Source organism: Pelobates fuscus, chromosome 4 (genome assembly GCF_036172605.1).
Source record: "Pelobates fuscus isolate aPelFus1 chromosome 4, aPelFus1.pri, whole genome shotgun sequence".
Classification (NCBI taxonomy): domain Eukaryota; kingdom Metazoa; phylum Chordata; class Amphibia; order Anura; family Pelobatidae; genus Pelobates; species Pelobates fuscus.
In genome coordinates, this window is record NC_086320.1 from 149,215,065 (window position 1) to 149,235,140 (window position 20,076).

Consider the following 20,076-nt stretch of genomic DNA (forward strand, 5'->3'; position numbering starts at 1 on the left):
GGGAAGCTCTGCAGCAAAATTGTATCCAGTACTAGAAACAAGGCAGACTAGAGATAGGTACCAAACATGAAAACAAGACAGAACTAATAGAATCCAGAACCAGAGAAGGATAGTAAGCTAAACCCAGAACATATACACAAGACATGAGGAAAACATGAACATAACATGGGCATGACTGGACATGGACTGGGTATCCAAACTAAAACAAGACAAGATAACATAGGCAAAACAAGAGGAGAAATAACTAAGTACTACATATGGAAATCATGGGGATTTAGTCACACTATATGGTCATACATTGCATAAGCCTGCCAACAACGCCAATATACCCCATATCTGGCAGGTCCTACACTGCCTAATGTATGCTAAAACAACCAAAGGACATATATAGCACTTACCTGCAAGAAAGGGCAGAAGCCTTGAGTAACTGCCTGCAGGAACACTGAAACAGAGTGAATGAAGGAAAACAAACGGGTGTGGCAACATAAAACAAACATTTAAATGAAACCTGGAGACTGGGAATCCCAGGGATGGATTACAGGAATGAACCCAGAAATCCCAGCATAAAGAAAACCAGACATAGAATAGAAAACCAAAAACCAAGAAAAACTAAACCAGAATTGTAACAAGAGTACTGGATACTAGAAGCCAAGGGCAGACATCTCCACAGAACAGAGCAGGACGTTACAAAAAACCTATTAGTGTGCAGTATCAATATGTTTACACATTTAAACGTCCTTTTAATTTGTGTATACAAAAAAGATTCAATATAAACAAGATGGGGCTCCCTATCTAAGTATCCCACTTGTTTATATATAAACTTATAAGCAACATAAACAACAAAAATATTTCACTCAGTCAATTTTCTTGTGAAACTGTGATAGAGTGCCAATTATGTGAATTATTTAAATTGTGTTATTAATATTACTATTTATCTATTGACACACTTATTGTCAAATATATTTCACAGTTAATACCAACAAAACATTAAAAATAAATAAATAAAAAAAACTTAATATATTCATAAAACAGTGTACAGTGAATACCATACTACATATCCATATTGTGCTGATATATTAACTATACTTTCAATTACATATATAGTCTACATTGATCTAATCTGGTACTAAAGTGCTTTATTAATCATTTGTGTATATTTATCATATAAATCCTAATATTAGTGGTTCCAGATAACTAATTATACAGAAGAAATACTGATATAGTTGAACGCCTTATCAAAAATTGGGTTATCCTAAATAGCATCCTAGATCCACATCTACATTTAGACCTCTTGGGGATAGTGTTCCCAATTCGTGGATCCAGTATGTTTCCCTCTGTGCCAGTCTTTTTTCCCTATTTCCCCCCCTCCAATGGGGTAAAACACGTTCTATACCTATACATCGTAATTGTTTTAAAGAGAAAAGGGGGCAACTGTTACAATGAAGGGGAACTGAATGAGTTTACAATTTATTTTTGATATTATTTATATGTTCCAATATTCTCACATTTAAACATCTTTGTGCGGCCCACATATCGGCTGCCACATGGACACCGGAGTAAATACACCACGAAATCCGAGCGGCAGCCAATACCCGTCCGCACAGAGTATAAACGATCATGACAAGAGCCAAAAAAGACAGTAGCCCGACTAGTGTCAACCTGAGAGCATGCTTTACACGATTGACACCCTTTAAAACCCTTTATCTGCATTTCTGTGTTTGTACTAATACTTCTTTTTAGAGCATAGCTAGGAGCTAGAAGGTTTTTTAGGTTTTTCCTCCTTTTATATACCATTTTTGGTTTAGCAGGTAAGAGGCTACCTAATATGGGGTCCTCCAAAAGTATAGGCCAATATTTTTGTAAACTTCTTCTAATTTTTGGATGATCATTATTGAATTGGGTAAAAAAGGCTTGTTGAAAAATCCCTCTTTCATTTCCCCTTTTTTGGAATTCTCTGTTAGAAGTTCATTTCTATCTGTTTTAGATACATTATATATCTCTTTTTTGATTTTTTTATGGTTATAGCCTTTTTGTACAAGTTTCCCAGCTATATGTTGCACCTGTATATGGAAATCATTTTTATGGGAACAGTTACGTCGAACTCTCATCAGCTGCCCTCTGGCAATACCCTTCAGCCAGGGTTGGTAATGGCAACTTTGTTGGTGGACGTAGCTGTTTCCATCAGTAGGCTTAAAGAAGCATTTGGTTTTTATTTCACTTCCTTCCCCCAAAAGGGTCCGATGTAAAAAATTGATCTCTTTACGATCCCATATAGGTGATAGCTTTAAGTTATAATCATTCTGGTTAAGGTAATGAGCGAAAGACCCAAATTCAACCTCCGACCCCCTCCAAACGATTATCACATCATCGATGTAACGCCGCCATAGGACCAGGTTCTCCACCCAGTCATGTCTCGACCACACGCAAAGATCTTCCCACCTGCGCATGTAAATATTGGCATAACTGGGGGCGAACCTGGTACCCATGGCGGTGCCCACCATCTGCAAATAAAAAGAATCATCAAAAAATAATTATGCTCCAATATAAATTTTACTCCTGAGATAATAAAAGACTTTAAGTCTTGAGTTATAGTTCTATCCTGATCCAGAAAAAAGTTATTGCTTCTAAACCCAAATCATGGCTAATTACTGTATAGAGCGAGGTCACATCTAGTGTGGCCCAACTGTAGTTATCACACCATTTTAAATTCTCTTGTAAAAAAAGGTTTTGTATCTTTCGTATATGATAACGCCTGTTGAGTATATTTCTACAAATGAAAATCCAAAAAGGCCGACAAATTCGCAGTAATTGAGTCTATACCGCTAATTATAGGCCGACCTGGTGGAGTCTGCATATTTTTATGTATCTTTGACATAAAATAAAAAATCGGAATCACGGGATGTTTGTTCAATAAAAATTCTAAATTTGTATTTGTAATTATATTTTCAATCTTTGCCTCATTCAAAAGATCTTTAAGATCTTCATTAAACAACAAGGTCGGATTTTTGTTTTGTTTTTTATACGTTGTTCCATCAGATAAGATATTGGAGGCTTCTTGTCGATAATATTGAGATGACATAATTACGATAGCTCCCCCCTTATCTGCCTCTTTAATAACTATGTCCTCCCTTGTGGTTAGGTCTTTTAAGGCCAATTCCTCACCCTTTGTTAAATTTAATGTTTTACCTTTAATGTTTTTATTTGGTTTGGTCCATTTCTCAAAATCCTTTTCGACCAAACTTTCGAAAGTCTCCAAATGAGACCCTTTGCTCTGAACCGGAAATAATTTAGATTTGGGTTTAAAATGATCTTTCATTAGATTTTGCTTTTCTGGATCACCTCCCTCTGTTGGATTAGGGAATCTTAAAAAATTTATTTTCACTGTCATCTCACAAATTTCTTTAAATCAATATATAACTGGAAATCCTCTGCCCCTTCACTTGGAGCAAACTTCATACCCTTTTCCAATAAATTCAATTCTTGTATTTTTAATCTTATTCCTGATATATTAACAAACCCCGTTTGATTTCATTCTCATATAATATTAATCCCTTTTCGGGTTCCTGTCTTGTTCCTCGGTTCTCATTCTCTTCTGGGGGGATTCTGTGTATAGGGGGGAGAAGCGATTCGGATGTTCCCATCGCTCCTCTCGGGGTCTGAAATAACTTGTGATATTTTTCTCTTTGGGAACTCTTGATCTCCCTTGAAAATTTTCCTCTTCCTCCCTATTGGAGGTATGGTTCCTCCTAACATCCGCATTGCTTCTAAGAGCATGTACATAAGAGTCAAAAGAATCTGTTCTCTTATGTGAAATTACATCCTTTGGACTAGGGTTCCTACTGCTATTACCAACCTCTTGTATTTTCTTAAATGGCTGTCTATTATCCCTTTCTGAGAATTTCTTACCAGGATTTTTATTTTCCCTTTCAGGAGCCCTTTATATCTGTTGAGAATACCGCGGAAAACCCACAGTGATTCTCTGTGAGGTGCTTGCTTGTGGGAGACCCCATGGATCAGCAGGGTCTCTAAAAGGGTCTTTCTCTATGCCCAATGCCATTTTGATCAGTGTTAAATTTGACAGTTGTATAAGATTGAGGATTAATATAAGGTTTAACCCCTTAAGGACCAAACTTCTGGAATAAAAGGGAATTGTGACATGTCAGACACGTCATGTGTCCTTAAGGGGTTAAAATGAAGTTTAAAGTTGGATTTAGGATTAGGTTTTGGAGTAGTGTTCAGATTAGGATGTTAATTACAATTTTTAATTATTAACATTAGGATTAGGGCCAGCAAGGAAATCCCTCTGCTGAAATCAGCAATGGAATCGCTCTGCTGACATTAGCAGAGTGAATTCTTCTAACACTATTGCTAGGGTTATGATTAGAATTAAGATTAGGATTAGGGGTATGATTAGGCCTAGGATTTGGATATGGATGATTAGGATTAGGTTTAGATGTGGGATAAGTATTTGGTTTACAGTTAGTGTTTGGTTTAGCACTAAGGAACAAGATTAACCCCTTAAGGACCAAACTTCTGGAATAAAAGGGAATCATGACATGTCTCACATGTCATGTGTCCTTAAGGGGTTAAAATTGCTGTACTCAAAGATGTTGCTGAGTACAGTTAAGATAATTGTATTACAGTAGTAAACATATGATTTAAAAACAAGCAGCACAAATACGTGTATGTATAAATAAAAAATGAATACCACAAACTTTGAGGGAGATACAGCTGGGAGGAGATGTTGTCAGTAATCAGCAGGGTATTATTATTAGTATTGACATTTATATAGTGCCACATAATTCAACTGCACTTTACAATATTATAAAGGGTACAATTTAACAATAAATGAGACATTTACAAAATGTTACAGGAACAACAGGTTGATGAGGACCCTGATCAAATGAGCTTACAGCCTACAGTAGATGGGTTAAATAAACACAATAGGAAGGGCATCAAGGGGGATAGCAACCAAGTGACCAATGTGGGAATGTAGAAGAACTGAAAGGTGAGAGTAAAGTGTGATCCTTTAAGCGATAGCTTTACTAAAGTGATGGGTTTTGAGGGACTTCCTAAATGATTGAAGACTAGGCAGAGTTGTAATGCTACAGGTGGGGCAGTTTGTGTGTGTGTGTCCATACAAATGCTATCTACATAGTTACCAAACATGTAAAGTATAAAACAATTTAATCTTTGGTATTATTATGTCCTCAGACAGGCTCTCTGTAGAAGATGCAGAATGGAGTGTTACTGGGGAACATAACTATGCCTGGTTTGGTTACTCTCTCTATGGCCATAAATTCAAGAAGATTACATTGTTATTGGTCGGTAGTCCAACATGGAGCAGCTGCAAAAGGTTTGACATAATTTTTTCAGGTTTTTTTTCTGTTATTGGAAAATAACAAAATGCACTTTCTAATATATTGCATTTTTAAAAAAAGTCTCAGTTTTAGTGTATTATTTATATATTATACATGATAATATTTTAACATATATCAGTTTGTTAATGTGTACAGTATCTGTTTCAGCAGCAATGAATGTGATTATCCTGGTACTAGCTCACAGAGTATGGGGAAGGTTTATGGTTTTTATCCACCAAGCAAGAATATATCTTTTGTGTTACTCGGTGATACAGTAAGTACAGCTTAAAAAAAATATATAATAATAATACTGAGGTAGCGGTATAATCATGATATGACAGGATCTATTTTTCAGCACCAAGGAGCTCCTCGGGTTTCATGTGTGTAGTGAACTCTCATAAACTCTATATATACCTAATCCCTAAGCTCTAGTACCTGGCGTTGCCTAAATCTGCGCAATGTTACAGCACAAAAGTTACCACGTGACACAAAATCTGACTTCTTAACAAACACAAGTATAATGCTTTGTCTGTAATCAAAGCACTTCAGCTTCAGATCACCTTTGTAAGCACAATTAATTGAATTAAGTAGAAACATTGGGATTACATTTGAATCCAGTAAGACAAGGTGGTGAATGTCTTGTGTAAAGATTCTAATCCCTTGGCTGCCAGGATCAAAAATGCCCAATGTTACTGATAAACCTACGCCTGTCTGTATCTTTCTTTCCTTGAAGGTCGGCTGCATCAAAGAGTTTGACCTCTCTGTTAAACTAGCCTTGGCCAAGTCAAACACCTTTGCTGTGGACCTCCAAACTAAGGGTCAATCATGAGATACTTCATAACTAGAGTTTATTCAGGTCATTGCCTGGTTTATAAATCACAGACTGTAGTGTTGATTTGAAATGGTATTTGTGGTGTTGGTTTTGGCTTTGATTGGTTGTTCTAATCCTTTGAGGGAGAGCTTTTTCCACATGTTAGTGAATGTTAGAGAATGTTAGTCTCTTCTGGGGGAAAAGGGGAAGGCTTGCATAGGCTACAGTTTGTAAGTGTTGCAGCTTTTGCAAGTTTTTATTTACAATATACCACCAATGCAAACATGCATGGAAAATGCATGCATGCATTAATTGGGGGGTTATCTACTAAATAGTGATTTCTACTTTATTGCCCATTTGGACAGTGGAGTGTCCATCTAACCTTATGGTTAATCCTGCTCTGCTTTCAAGACCTCATTGGCTAAATTTTAATCACACCTTTTACAAGGATATTTATTACCTTAAAGCTTTGCCTACCACATACTTGACTTTATTTAGTTTCCCCGCTCCATAACGAGAGCCTTAGTAGTTGCTCAGGATTGTGTGGAGCACATATCACCAAGTGCTTAGATGTCCATATCCCATATATTCCATAACCATATCCTTTCACCAGTTTAGAAGGGAGATCAGCTAAAAAAAATAGCTCCTGACTGATTCCTCTCTTGCAACTGTCAGTCTAATACTGTCTTTACCTTTTGTGTCACTGTACCCCACTCCCTCTAGCATGTAAGCTCATTGAGCAGGGCCCTCAACCCCTCTGTTCCTGTGTGTCCAACTTGTCTGGTTACAATTACGTGTCTGTTCGTCCACCCACTGTAAAGCGCTACGGAATTTGTTGGCGCTATATAAATAATTAACATAATAATAATGATAAAAATGTTTCTGCATTTTCTATAGACGTTCAATCGGTTATTATATGGTATAATTTCCTCGGGTTTCTTATGCATATTATTTTGATAAGTGCCTTTCACTAAATACTTTTCTAGTTATATTTATCCTCAAACGTGTAATGACAAGTATTTACTTAACAGCAGAAACTACATCATCATTAAGGACAGGGCGGCTTAATTATCATGCACACAGACTTAATAGTAATGCAAGCACAATACATCTCAATAACTGTAATAAAGTGTTTCATAATAAAATATAATGATATTATGGCATAACTGCATTATACACATAGGCAGAATAACTAAGCATAAGAACTAGTATCAGTTTTGGAAAATCAAAAGATACACAATGAAACCATATTTTCTATTTGTCAAAAACATTATGCAGGGCTCCACATGCATTTTCTATTTTCAGCTTTTAAAAGATTGAGACTTAAAGCTAAGATTGTAAATTGGTGTTATTAGCAAATGCTGGATGATATACTTTTTTTTTTAAATATAATTTTGCAGGAGCAGAGCAAACTTGGCTCATCATTTGCCAGTGGAACTTTATCAATCAATGGGATTCATAAACAAATACTGCTGGTTGGAGCGCCAACTCAGGGTATGACTACTTGTATTTAGGGCTTTCCCACTGTTATAAACTGAATTGTGAAATCAAAGTCCCTTCAATGACTATGCCTTCAATGAGTAGCACTAAATAAACAACTGTTTAGACATGATTTTACTAAAGATGCTTTAGCAGATTATTGCCAGCACACAATAACTACAAAGAAATAAGTAGAAGTATAGATCATAGTGTTGCAGTGGATTGGATTTCTCAAAGGCGTTCGATACAGTTCCACACAATAGGTTAGTGTCCAACAGGGCCGCCATCAGGGCATGATAACCATAACGGTTGTCATGGGCCCGGCGGTCCTGGGGGGCCCGGACTGCTCTGGGAGTCCCGGGCCCCACATTCTATTTGTGCACATATAGATAGCGATTATCGCTATCTATATGTTCACCTCGGGCCCCGGCTACCTGTAGAATGCAGACAGGGACCAGCCAGCACATCTTAACTCTCCAGCTGCTCCTGCCCGTAACTCTCGCGAGCTCCGCGGCCGGCAGAGCGTCACGGGTTACCATGGCAACGCTCCGCGCGGCAAAAAGCACAGCTCGCGAGACTTACAAGCAGGAGCTGCTGGAGAGTAAGGATGTGCTGGCTGGTCCCCGTCTGCATTCTACAGCGGCTGGCTCCCTCTACCAGACCACCGGACCACCAGGGATGCGATCTCCCCCCTCCCTGGCCAGGTAAGAAGCAGGGAGGGGGGAATAAAATGCCACCAAAAAAGCTCCCCTCTCACCCCACACCCTGTTATGCAGCCCCCTATTTTACATAAAGCCCCCACATTTACACACACTAAAACCACAACACACACACTGCATACACACACTAAAACCACAACACACACACACTGCATACACACACTAAAACCACAACACACACACTGCACACACACACTAAAACCACAACACACACACTGCATACACACACTAAAACCACAACACACACACTGCATACACACACTAAAACCACAACACACACACACTGCATACACACACTGAAACCACAACACACACACTGCATACACACACTAAAACCACAACACACACACTGCATACACACACTAAAACCACAACACACACACTGCATACACACACTAAAACCACAACACACACACTGCATACACACACTAAAACCACAACATACACACACTAAAACCACAACACACACACTGCATACACACACTAAAACCACAACACACACACACTGCATACACACACTAAAACCACAACACACACACTGCATACACACACTAAAACCACAACACACACACTGCATACACACACTAAAACCACAACACACACACTGCATACACACACTAAAACCACAACACACACACACTGCATACACACACTGAAACCACAACACACACACTGCATACACACACTAAAACCACAACACACACACTGCATACACACACTAAAACCACAACACACACTGCATACACACACTAAAACCACAACACACACACTGCATACACACACTAAAACCACAACATACACACACTAAAACCACAACACACACACTGCATACACACACTAAAACCACAAAACACACACTGCATACACACACTAAAACCACAACACACACACTGCATACACACACTAAAACCACAGCATACACATACTGCATACACACACTAAAACCACAGCACACACACTGCATACACACACTAAAACCACAACACACAGACTGCATACACACACTAAAACCACAACACACACACACACTGCATACACACACTAAAACCACAACACACACACACTGCATACACACACTAAAACCACAGCACACACACACTGCATACACACACTAAAACCACAGCACACACACACTGCATACACACACTAAAACCACAACACACACACACTGCATACACACACTAAAACCACAGCACACACACTGCATACACACACTAAAACCACAACACACACACACACTGCATACACACACTAAAACCACAACACAAACATGCACTGCATTCACCATACACACACTAAAACCACAACACAAACACTGCATTCACCATACACACACTAAAACCACAACACACTGCATTCACCATACACACACTAAAACCACAACACAAACACGCACTGCGTTCACCATACACACACTAAAACCACAACACAAACACACACTGCGTTCACCATACACACACTAAAACCACAACACAAACACACACTGCATTCACCATACACACACTAAAACCACAACACAAACACTGCATTCACCATACACACACTAAAACCACAACACACTGCATTCACCATACACACACTAAAACCACAACACAAACACGCACTGCATTCACCATACACACACTAAAACCACAACACAAACACTGCATTCACCATACACACACTAAAACCACAACACACTGCATTCACCATAAACACACTAAAACCACAACACAAACACGCACTGCGTTCACCATACACACACTAAAACCACAACACAAACACACACTGCGTTCACCATACACACACTAAAACCACAACACAAACACACACTGCATTCACCATAAACACAGTAAAACCACAACACAAACACACACTGCATTCACCATACACACACTAAAACCACAACACAAACACTGCATTCACCATACACACACTAAAACCACAACACACTGCATTCACCATGCACACACTAAAACCACAACACAAACACGCACTGCATTCACCATACACACACTAAAACCACAACACAAACACTGCATTCACCATACACACACTAAAACCACAACACACTGCATTCACCATACACACACTAAAACCACAACACAAACACGCACTGCGTTCACCATACACACACTAAAACCACAACACAAACACACACTGCGTTCACCATACACACACTAAAACCACAACACAAACACACACTGCATTCACCATAAACACAGTAAAACCACAACACAAACACACACTGCATTCACCATACACACACTAAAACCACAACACAAACACTGCATTCACCATACACACACTAAAACCACAACACACTGCATTCACCATGCACACACTAAAACCACAACACAAACACGCACTGCGTTCACCATACACACACTAAAACCACAACACAAACACACACTGCGTTCACCATACACACACTAAAACCACAGCACAAACACACACTGCATTCACCATAAACACAGTAAAACCACAACACAAACACACACTGCTTTCACCATACACACACTAAAACTACAACATAAACACACACTGCATTCACCATACACACACTAAAACTACAACACACACACACACTGTATTCACCATACACACACTAAAACCACAACACAAACATGCACTGCATTCACCATACACACACTAAAACCACAACACAAACATGCACTGCATTCACCATACAAACACTTAAACCACAACACGAACACACACAGCATTCACCATACACACACTAAAACCACAACACAAACACACACTGCATTCACCATACACACACTAAAACCACAACACAAACACTGCATTCACCATACACACACTAAAACCACAACACACTGCATTCACCATACACACACTAAAACCACAACACAAACACGCACTGCATTCACCATACACACACTAAAACCACAACACAAACACTGCATTCACCATACACACACTAAAACCACAACACACTGCATTCACCATAAACACACTAAAACCACAACACAAACACGCACTGCGTTCACCATACACACACTAAAACCACAACACAAACACACACTGCGTTCACCATACACACACTAAAACCACAACACAAACACACACTGCATTCACCATAAACACAGTAAAACCACAACACAAACACACACTGCATTCACCATACACACACTAAAACCACAACACAAACACTGCATTCACCATACACACACTAAAACCACAACACACTGCATTCACCATGCACACACTAAAACCACAACACAAACACGCACTGCATTCACCATACACACACTAAAACCACAACACAAACACTGCATTCACCATACACACACTAAAACCACAACACACTGCATTCACCATACACACACTAAAACCACAACACAAACACGCACTGCGTTCACCATACACACACTAAAACCACAACACAAACACACACTGCGTTCACCATACACACACTAAAACCACAACACAAACACACACTGCATTCACCATAAACACAGTAAAACCACAACACAAACACACACTGCATTCACCATACACACACTAAAACCACAACACAAACACTGCATTCACCATACACACACTAAAACCACAACACACTGCATTCACCATGCACACACTAAAACCACAACACAAACACGCACTGCGTTCACCATACACACACTAAAACCACAACACAAACACACACTGCGTTCACCATACACACACTAAAACCACAGCACAAACACACACTGCATTCACCATAAACACAGTAAAACCACAACACAAACACACACTGCTTTCACCATACACACACTAAAACTACAACATAAACACACACTGCATTCACCATACACACACTAAAACTACAACACACACACACACTGTATTCACCATACACACACTAAAACCACAACACAAACATGCACTGCATTCACCATACACACACTAAAACCACAACACAAACATGCACTGCATTCACCATACAAACACTTAAACCACAACACGAACACACACAGCATTCACCACACACACACTAAAACCACAACACAAACACTCTGCATTCACCACACAAACACACAGTTTATCTAAAACACACAAAACTACATTAATTATACAAATGTGCAATCTGTATCCATTTTACACACCACACAGGCCATCCTTGTGGGTGGACTCAGAATGGGCCCTCGGGGGCGGGCCCAGGGGGCCCACACTTTGAACTGTGTCAGGGGCCCCGAAATTTCTGATGGCAGCCCTGGTGTCCAAACTAAAAGAAATTGGAGTAGATAAACATTCTTGTTCTTGGGTAGAACATTGGACTGTCATTAATGGTACATTTTCAAACTGGACAAAATTGGTGTCCTTCGGGATTCTGTTCTGATACCGCTTCTATTTAACATATTTATACATTATCATGAAATAGGCATCGAAAGTCATGTTTCACTTTTTGCAAATGACACAAAACTCTGTAAAGTAATACAATATAAGCAGGACACTAATTCGCCGCAGAGGCATTTAGGTAGCTTTGCGGACTGGGCACTAAAATGACAGATGAAATGTAATGCAATCCCCTTCTCAGTGGTCTTACATGTTCCCAGAATGCACCGCTGAATCTATAATGAATGCGGCGGCGAGGCTCATTATCCTGTCCGCCCGCACCTCACACTCCTCCCCCCTCTGTCAGTCCCTTCATTGGCTTCCAGTTAGATATAGGGCTCAATTTAAGATTCTGGTGCTTGCTTACAAGTCCCTACATAATGCTGCTCCAACCTACCTATCCTCCCTAATACACAAGTTTGTCCCGTCGAGGCCCCACCCCATGTAAAAAAATAACCACAGTTCTCAGTGAATACTTTTCTAGCCACCTATTTCATTACCCCTACTTATACCTTTTATGTCACTATACCCCATTCCCTCTAGCATGTAAGCTCATTGAGCAGGGCCCTCAACCCCTCTGTTCCCGTGCGTCCATTTGTCTGGTTACAATTACGTGTCTGTTAGTCCACCCATTGTACAGCGCTACGGGATTTGCTGGCGCTATATAAATATAACAATAATGTAAAAAATGCAAAGTTATGTACTTTGGGGTAATAATACACAAGCACCTTACACCCTAAATATTAATGAATTAGGGATAACTGCACATTAAAAAAAAACATGAGATTTGTTATAGAGCCCAAACTAAGAAATGTGAATTATAAGTTGCTAAGGCCAAAAAGGTATTGTCATGTATAAAAAGGGACATTAATTCTTGGGGTGAAAATATGATGTCTCTTTATAAAGCAATGGTAAGAACACACCTTGAATATGCTTTGCAATTTTGGGGAACCTGTTTTAAGGAAGGATATTATGGCACTAGTAAATGTGCAGCGGTGGACTACAAAATGAATAAAATTAATGGAAGATTTGAATTGTGAAGAAATGTAACAAATTTAAATCTTTTTAGTTAATGATGGCATTATACAAATATATTCGGGGGCAATACAAACCATTGTCTGAAAATCTATTCATAGACAGGACTTTAGGTCACACATTTAGACTGGAAGAAAGGAGATTAAGTCTAACGCAAAGGAAAGGTTTTTTTACAGTAAGAATAAGAACAATTATCTGCCTGAAGAGGTGGTTTTATCAGTCTGTACAGATGTTTACACAGCAACCGGATTAATACTTACAAAAATATAATATTTAGGTTTATAATTTTTTATTTGTGGGGTAATAGCTTTTTGATCCAAGGAGATATCAGGGGATCTTTTACCTAGTTTGTTGCAAAATTGGAAAGCGCTTATAAAACGCAACTGCATAAGTACATGGTATTAGACAGGGACATTTTTAAACTAATATTAAGATTAATCATACTCTGAGATGAATGCTTAACTACATTCATATTACAAATATACAACGCTGCTATGCAGTCAATATTTTCAAAATGTTTTTATTGTCTTGTGACAGATACAAACGCCAGGCTTGCATTCATCCCGCAAGTGGTGCACCATGCTGGCGCAGTGAAGGTGTATGAAATAAATGCTGGAATAGTTCCAACACTTCTAGGCACTTTGAGTGGGAACAGGCAGTTTTCTCGCTTTGGAGCAAGCTTACATTTGAGTGATCTAGACAATGATGGCCTTGGTAAGAAGAGATATTTTTGTTTTGTTCTTTTCATTTAAAGGAATAGTCTCTATAGTTGGTAAAATATTATAGTGCTAATATTCAGAGGTGAACTATGACCCAGCAGATCTAACAAACTAATTACTCTAAAGCATCCCACCTTCTGTAGAAGAATTGGTCTGGTCTTTAGGACCTTCTTACATTGAAATCCTGGATTTGCTGGGCTAGGTGGATAATATACCATGTAAGAGTCATGCAATACTGGTGCCCCTTCCTCCTATCCCAATGTGTTTTGGGAGTATTTGATATACCAATGGGCTAGCCTAGGGATCCTCATAAGTGGGTCCTTGATGGACAAGAGTGTAGGTTAGGTCTAACCACTTGGTTTCCAAATGTAGATACTGTTTTAAAGCCAAAGGTTGATAATGTTACCAGCATGTTAACAACAAGGAAGTGTTGTGTATCGCAACAAATGTGGAATAACTTTCTAGAAAATGGGAACATTTCTAGATACCTGAAATCTTGAAAAATAACTAACATAATGGTACTAGCTCACAGAGTATGGGGAAGGTTTATGGCTTTTATCCACCAAGCAAGAATATATCTTTTGTGTTACTCGGTGATACAGTAAGTACAGTTTAAAAAAAAAAATAATAATAATAATACTGAGGTAGTGGTATAATCATGATATAGATACCTGAAATCTTGAAAAATAACTAAAAATTTTCAATAATCAATAATAGTTATCCATGTTCAAGGTATATTAAATGTTGAAACTTGTATCAAGATTATGTTATTGCGTTTGTGGCGGACCACTTGGCACCCCGACTGGGTACCTCTGCCAATTGCTGCTTAGTAGTATCACCCAGTACTATAAGCAATGTAGTCCCCTTAGCCACGGCAACTTGGCTGGGGTTTCTCCACCCCTTCCCACCCTGGACCAACCTCTGGATCCAGCTCCCAGTGGGAAGACCTCTCCTCCAAGAGAGTAAAGCTGTATAGCAAACCAAAGAGCAGTATAGCAAGTGATTATAGCATATATAGCTTCCCCCCCACACACGAGACGAGGCTCTATGCTGTGGGTGAACTGGTTTATTGGGAGCTACACACAGGCTTTTATGCAACTCCCCATGCAAGGGGTTTCCTAAATCACATTCCAGGGGCATTCCCTGCTGGACCTGAGAGAGAACTAGTTGCAAGCAAACATCTAAATTAAATTATCTCCCAGTACAGAAAACATGCAATATAAAAATACCTCAAAAGTACTCCAAAACACATGAAGACCTGCCAAATGTCACATACCCTGAAAGCCCCGATATGGGTGACCAACATATCCAAAAATCTGCCAGATTGGTTCAGGGGTTCGGATTTTCTATGGAAGTCAATTATTTGACCGACCGTGCACATGGTCCTATGCCCAAAACAGTTCCATGAAATCAGTGCTAACGGTCGGTCTCTTTCGGGAGTACAAAAGTACATAAAATACTGAACGGAATCCATAGTTAACCTGTGTAGCTTTTTCACCTTGTTCGTAGGAACAATTCCACCGAACAGTGGCCTTCTAAGTTGCATAGAACCGAACGCAGGCGATTATGGATGTCCAGCGGTGTTCGGGAGTTTCAGTGTTCGATTTCAGTTCCATGAACTCGACCACCAAACACCGCTGCCTGCGTTCATGCGAACAAGATAGCCGCCACCTCGTGGTCGTTCATACGAATTACCCAGAAGAACAATTAGAACACTGTGGTGGAACTCGTTGCAAGGTATCAATTGAGCTTAACAAGCACCCGGGTGGTCTCTGGTTCATGCGGCTGTTTGGTTCCCAAACCACACGAACAGAGCCGTATAAAGTGTGCTAGACAATGTAAATTGCAGGGGCCATAGTCCTGAGGTTGGAGGATGGAAAGCAGGCTCCTCCAGGAGCCCGTGGCAAGGTTCTGTTGTCCACAGCATTAATGAATGAGCATTGCTCACAAAGTTACAGTGTTATGCGTCTGTGTGAGTGACATTGTTTTTATTTCACAGAGGAAGTCATTGTGGCATCACCTGCAAAGTCTGAAGATATACAATCTGTTTTCTTTGGCTCTCAAGCCGGACGTGTTTATATCTACAATGGAAATATTACATCTCCAAGTTTCCTGTCCAAACAGTGCAAGTCCTGGGTTTTTCCATGCCCGAAGGATTGGGTAAGTTCGCCGCAGAGTCTCAATCTAAATACTATATATCCAAAACAAGATTTCATGTTAACTCAATGCATTGCAGTACATTACTTCTCTGTTCAGTACTTTGCAAAATAAACATGAATTTTTATTTACCGTATATACTCGAGTATAAGCCGACCCGAATATAAGCCGAGGCCCCTAATTTTACCCCAAAAAACTGGGAAAACTTATTGACTCGAGTATAAGACTAGGGTGGGAAATGCAGCAGCTGCTGGTAAATTTCTAAATAAAATTAGATCCTAAAAAAATTATATTAATTTAATATTTATTTACAGTGTGTGTATATAATGAATGCAGTGTGTGTGTATGAGAATGCAGTGTGTGTGTATGAGAATGCAGTGTGTGTGTATGAGAATGCAGTGTGTGTGTATGAGAATGCAGTGTGTGTGTGTATGTGTCAGGGTACCTGAGGCCTCTACCTCTAAGGGAGGTAGAGACTTGGTGGTGTATCCGTCCAGGCGAGCTGTTTCCTCCGTTCCTCGCGGTTCATCCAGTCACTTAAACACCGGCCGCGAGGAATCCACGTCCTTTTCTAGCAGGACGCTCAATACGTGACGTCATGACGCTAGCACGAGCAATCTGTCACTCAAGTGTCCGATATCCAATCGGTACTTGTCAGAGGCGTGATTTCCATCCAGAGCCAGGGTATTTAAGCTTACTCCTTACTTCTGCTCATTGCCCTGTCGTGGTTCTAGCTTGTCTAGTCACTCAGTGCTCTGGTATTCTAGTTTGCTCCATTGGTTTTGACTCGGCTCGTTGTACTTCCCTGTTTCTCTGTTATCCCTTGACCCGGCTTGTCTCTCGCTTATCTGTCTTCTCGTTCCCTCGACCTCGGCTTGCCTCTGACTATTCTTTACTCTCGGTACGTTAGTCCGGCCATTCTAAGGCCCGGTATACGTACCTTTCCACTCTTTGTACTCTGCGTGTTGGATCCCTGTCCCGATCCTGACATTACGACAGGGCCAATGGATCCTGCAGGTACAAACAGTCAGCTTGGTTCTTCGGATCCCAGGTTTGACGCCATGGAACATAGGATGGATCAGATGGCTTTGGCACTACAGGCACTTTTGTCTCGTGCTAGTAATCCACCTGAGGAGACACGTACTCCTTCTATCTCTCCTGCTGTCTCAGGTCTAGATGTAGCCACTGTAGGTGCTTCTTCCCGTATTACCCCACCAGTACGTTATGGCGGGTCACCGGAGAAGTGTTGTGGCTTTCTAAACCAAATTAGCATCCATTTCGAACTACAACCCCGCTCCTATCCTACAGATAGAGCAAAGGTTGGATTTATTATTACTCTGCTCATTGAAAAAGCTTTGAGATGGGCCAATCCTTTATGGGAGAATGATAATCCACTCGTCTATAATTATAATGCCTTTGTAGCTGCGTTTAGAAGAACTTTTGACCCTCCTGGCAGAAAGGTCAATGCAGCTAGATTAATGTTGCGCCTTAAACAGGATAATCGAACACTTGTGGATTATGCACTAGAGTTCAGATCCTTGGCGGCAGAAGTTAAGTGGAACGAACAGGCTTATATAGATGTGTTTCTGAATGGGTTATCAGATGTAATTCTTGACGAGGTCGCTACTAGAGAACTCCCTGAAAATTTGGAGGATTTAATTTCTTTTATATCTCGTATTGATGAACGCTTAAGAGAGAGGCAGAACACTCGAGATAGGACCCGTAGACCCTCCTTTAAACTAGCGCCTACCTTTCAAATCTCTGAGTTCGAAGACTTACGTATTCCTGAACCTATGCAGATAGGCAGTACTCATCTCACTGAAAGGGAGAGACAGTACAGGAGAAGGGAGGGTTTATGTATGTATTGTGGAGTCAGGGGTCATTTACGCCTAAATTGTCCCAATCGTTCGGGAAACGCTCGCACCTAAGTTCCTCTAGAGGACAGGCCTTGGGTGTTTCTACTTTGTCCTCTATTCACAACTACAAGGAGCTCAGGCTTGTGTTACCCGTTTCTTTAAAGTGGGAGAAGGGAGTAGTTAAGACTATGGCACTAATCGATTCTGGAGCTGCTGAGAGCTTTATAGATCAGGGTTTTGCTGCCAAGCATGCTATTCCATCTCAGTTAAAAGAGACACCTCTGGCTGTTGAGGCCATCGATGGTAGACCGTTACTTGAGTCTGTTATTTTTCATGAGACCATACCGATTAACTTGACTGTTGGCATCCTGCATAAAGAGGATATATCCTTGATGCTCATTTCTTCTCCGTCTATTCCCATAGTTCTGGGGTACTCCTGGCTGAGGAGACACAACCCTATTATTAATTGGGAATCAGGGGAGATAGTTTCATGGGGAGAGAATTGTCAAGAAAAATGCTTGCGGAAGGTCTTACCTCTTGGATTAACTAATACATCGAATACCTCTGACAATCCTACAGAGACACAAATTCCGCCTCAGTATCTAGATTTAAAGGCAGTATTTGACAAAAAGAAAGCCGATACCTTACCCCCACACAGGTCCTTTGATTGCAAAATTAACCTACTCCCTGGTACCATGCCTCCCAGAGGTCATGTATACCCATTATCTATAAAGGAGAACTCAGTCCTAGAGGAATATATTCACGAGAATTTAGACAAGGGATTCATCAGGAGGTCCTCCTCCCCTGCCGGGGCTGGATTTTTTTTTGTTACAAAGAAAGATGGTTCTTTGAGACCTTGTATTGATTATCGAGGCTTGAATAAGATAACCATTAAAAATGCCTACCCGATTCCCTTGATCACCGAACTCTTCGATCGTTTGAAGGGCTCTACTATTTTCACCAAGTTAGACCTCAGAGGGGCATATAACTTGGTGAGAATCCAGCAGGGACATGAGTGGATGACGGCATTCAATACTCGATATGGCCACTATGAATATACTGTCATGCCTTTTGGGTTATGCAATGCGCCAGCAGTATTCCAAGATCTGATTAATGAGGTTCTTAGGGAATTTCAGCAAGAGTGCGTCATTGTATACCTAGATGATATACTCATTCATTCTAGTGACATTGAAATTCATCACAAACAAGTCAGGAGGGTTTTGCACAAGCTTCTCCAGCATGGCTTGTACTGCAAGTTGGAGAAATGTAGCTTTGATCAAACCCAGGTAACCTTTCTCGGCTATGTGATCTCTGGGGAGGGATTTAAGATGGATCCGGATAAGCTCCAATCCATTCTAGAGTGGCCTTTACCCACAGGTCTTAAAGCCATACAGAGATTTATTGGTTTTTCCAATTATTATAGGCGCTTTATTAAGGGCTATTCTTCCATTATTGCACCTATCACTAACATGACCAAACAGGGGGCTGACACTAAGAATTGGACTACTGAAGCTCTCCTTGCGTTCAAGACTCTCAAGGAGCTTTTCGCTTCCGCTCCAATTTTAGTTCACCCTGACACTTCTCTGCCATTTTTGCTCGAGGTAGACGCATCAGAGACTG

The 20,076-nt window shown here is 40.2% G+C and overlaps 1 protein-coding gene across 1 annotated transcript in view; it reads left to right on the forward strand.

Moving 5' to 3' along the window:
• The window catches only part of GPLD1 (glycosylphosphatidylinositol specific phospholipase D1), a 50,085-nt gene that overhangs the window by 23,169 nt on the left and 6,840 nt on the right, over nt 1–20,076 (forward strand). The window contains exons 18-22 of the mRNA XM_063451674.1: nt 5,215–5,356; nt 5,532–5,634; nt 7,572–7,665; nt 14,262–14,438; nt 16,443–16,603. Of these exons, the coding sequence (XP_063307744.1) occupies nt 5,215–5,356; nt 5,532–5,634; nt 7,572–7,665; nt 14,262–14,438; nt 16,443–16,603 (677 nt within the window). The remainder of the gene's footprint in view (nt 1–5,214; nt 5,357–5,531; nt 5,635–7,571; nt 7,666–14,261; nt 14,439–16,442; nt 16,604–20,076) is intronic.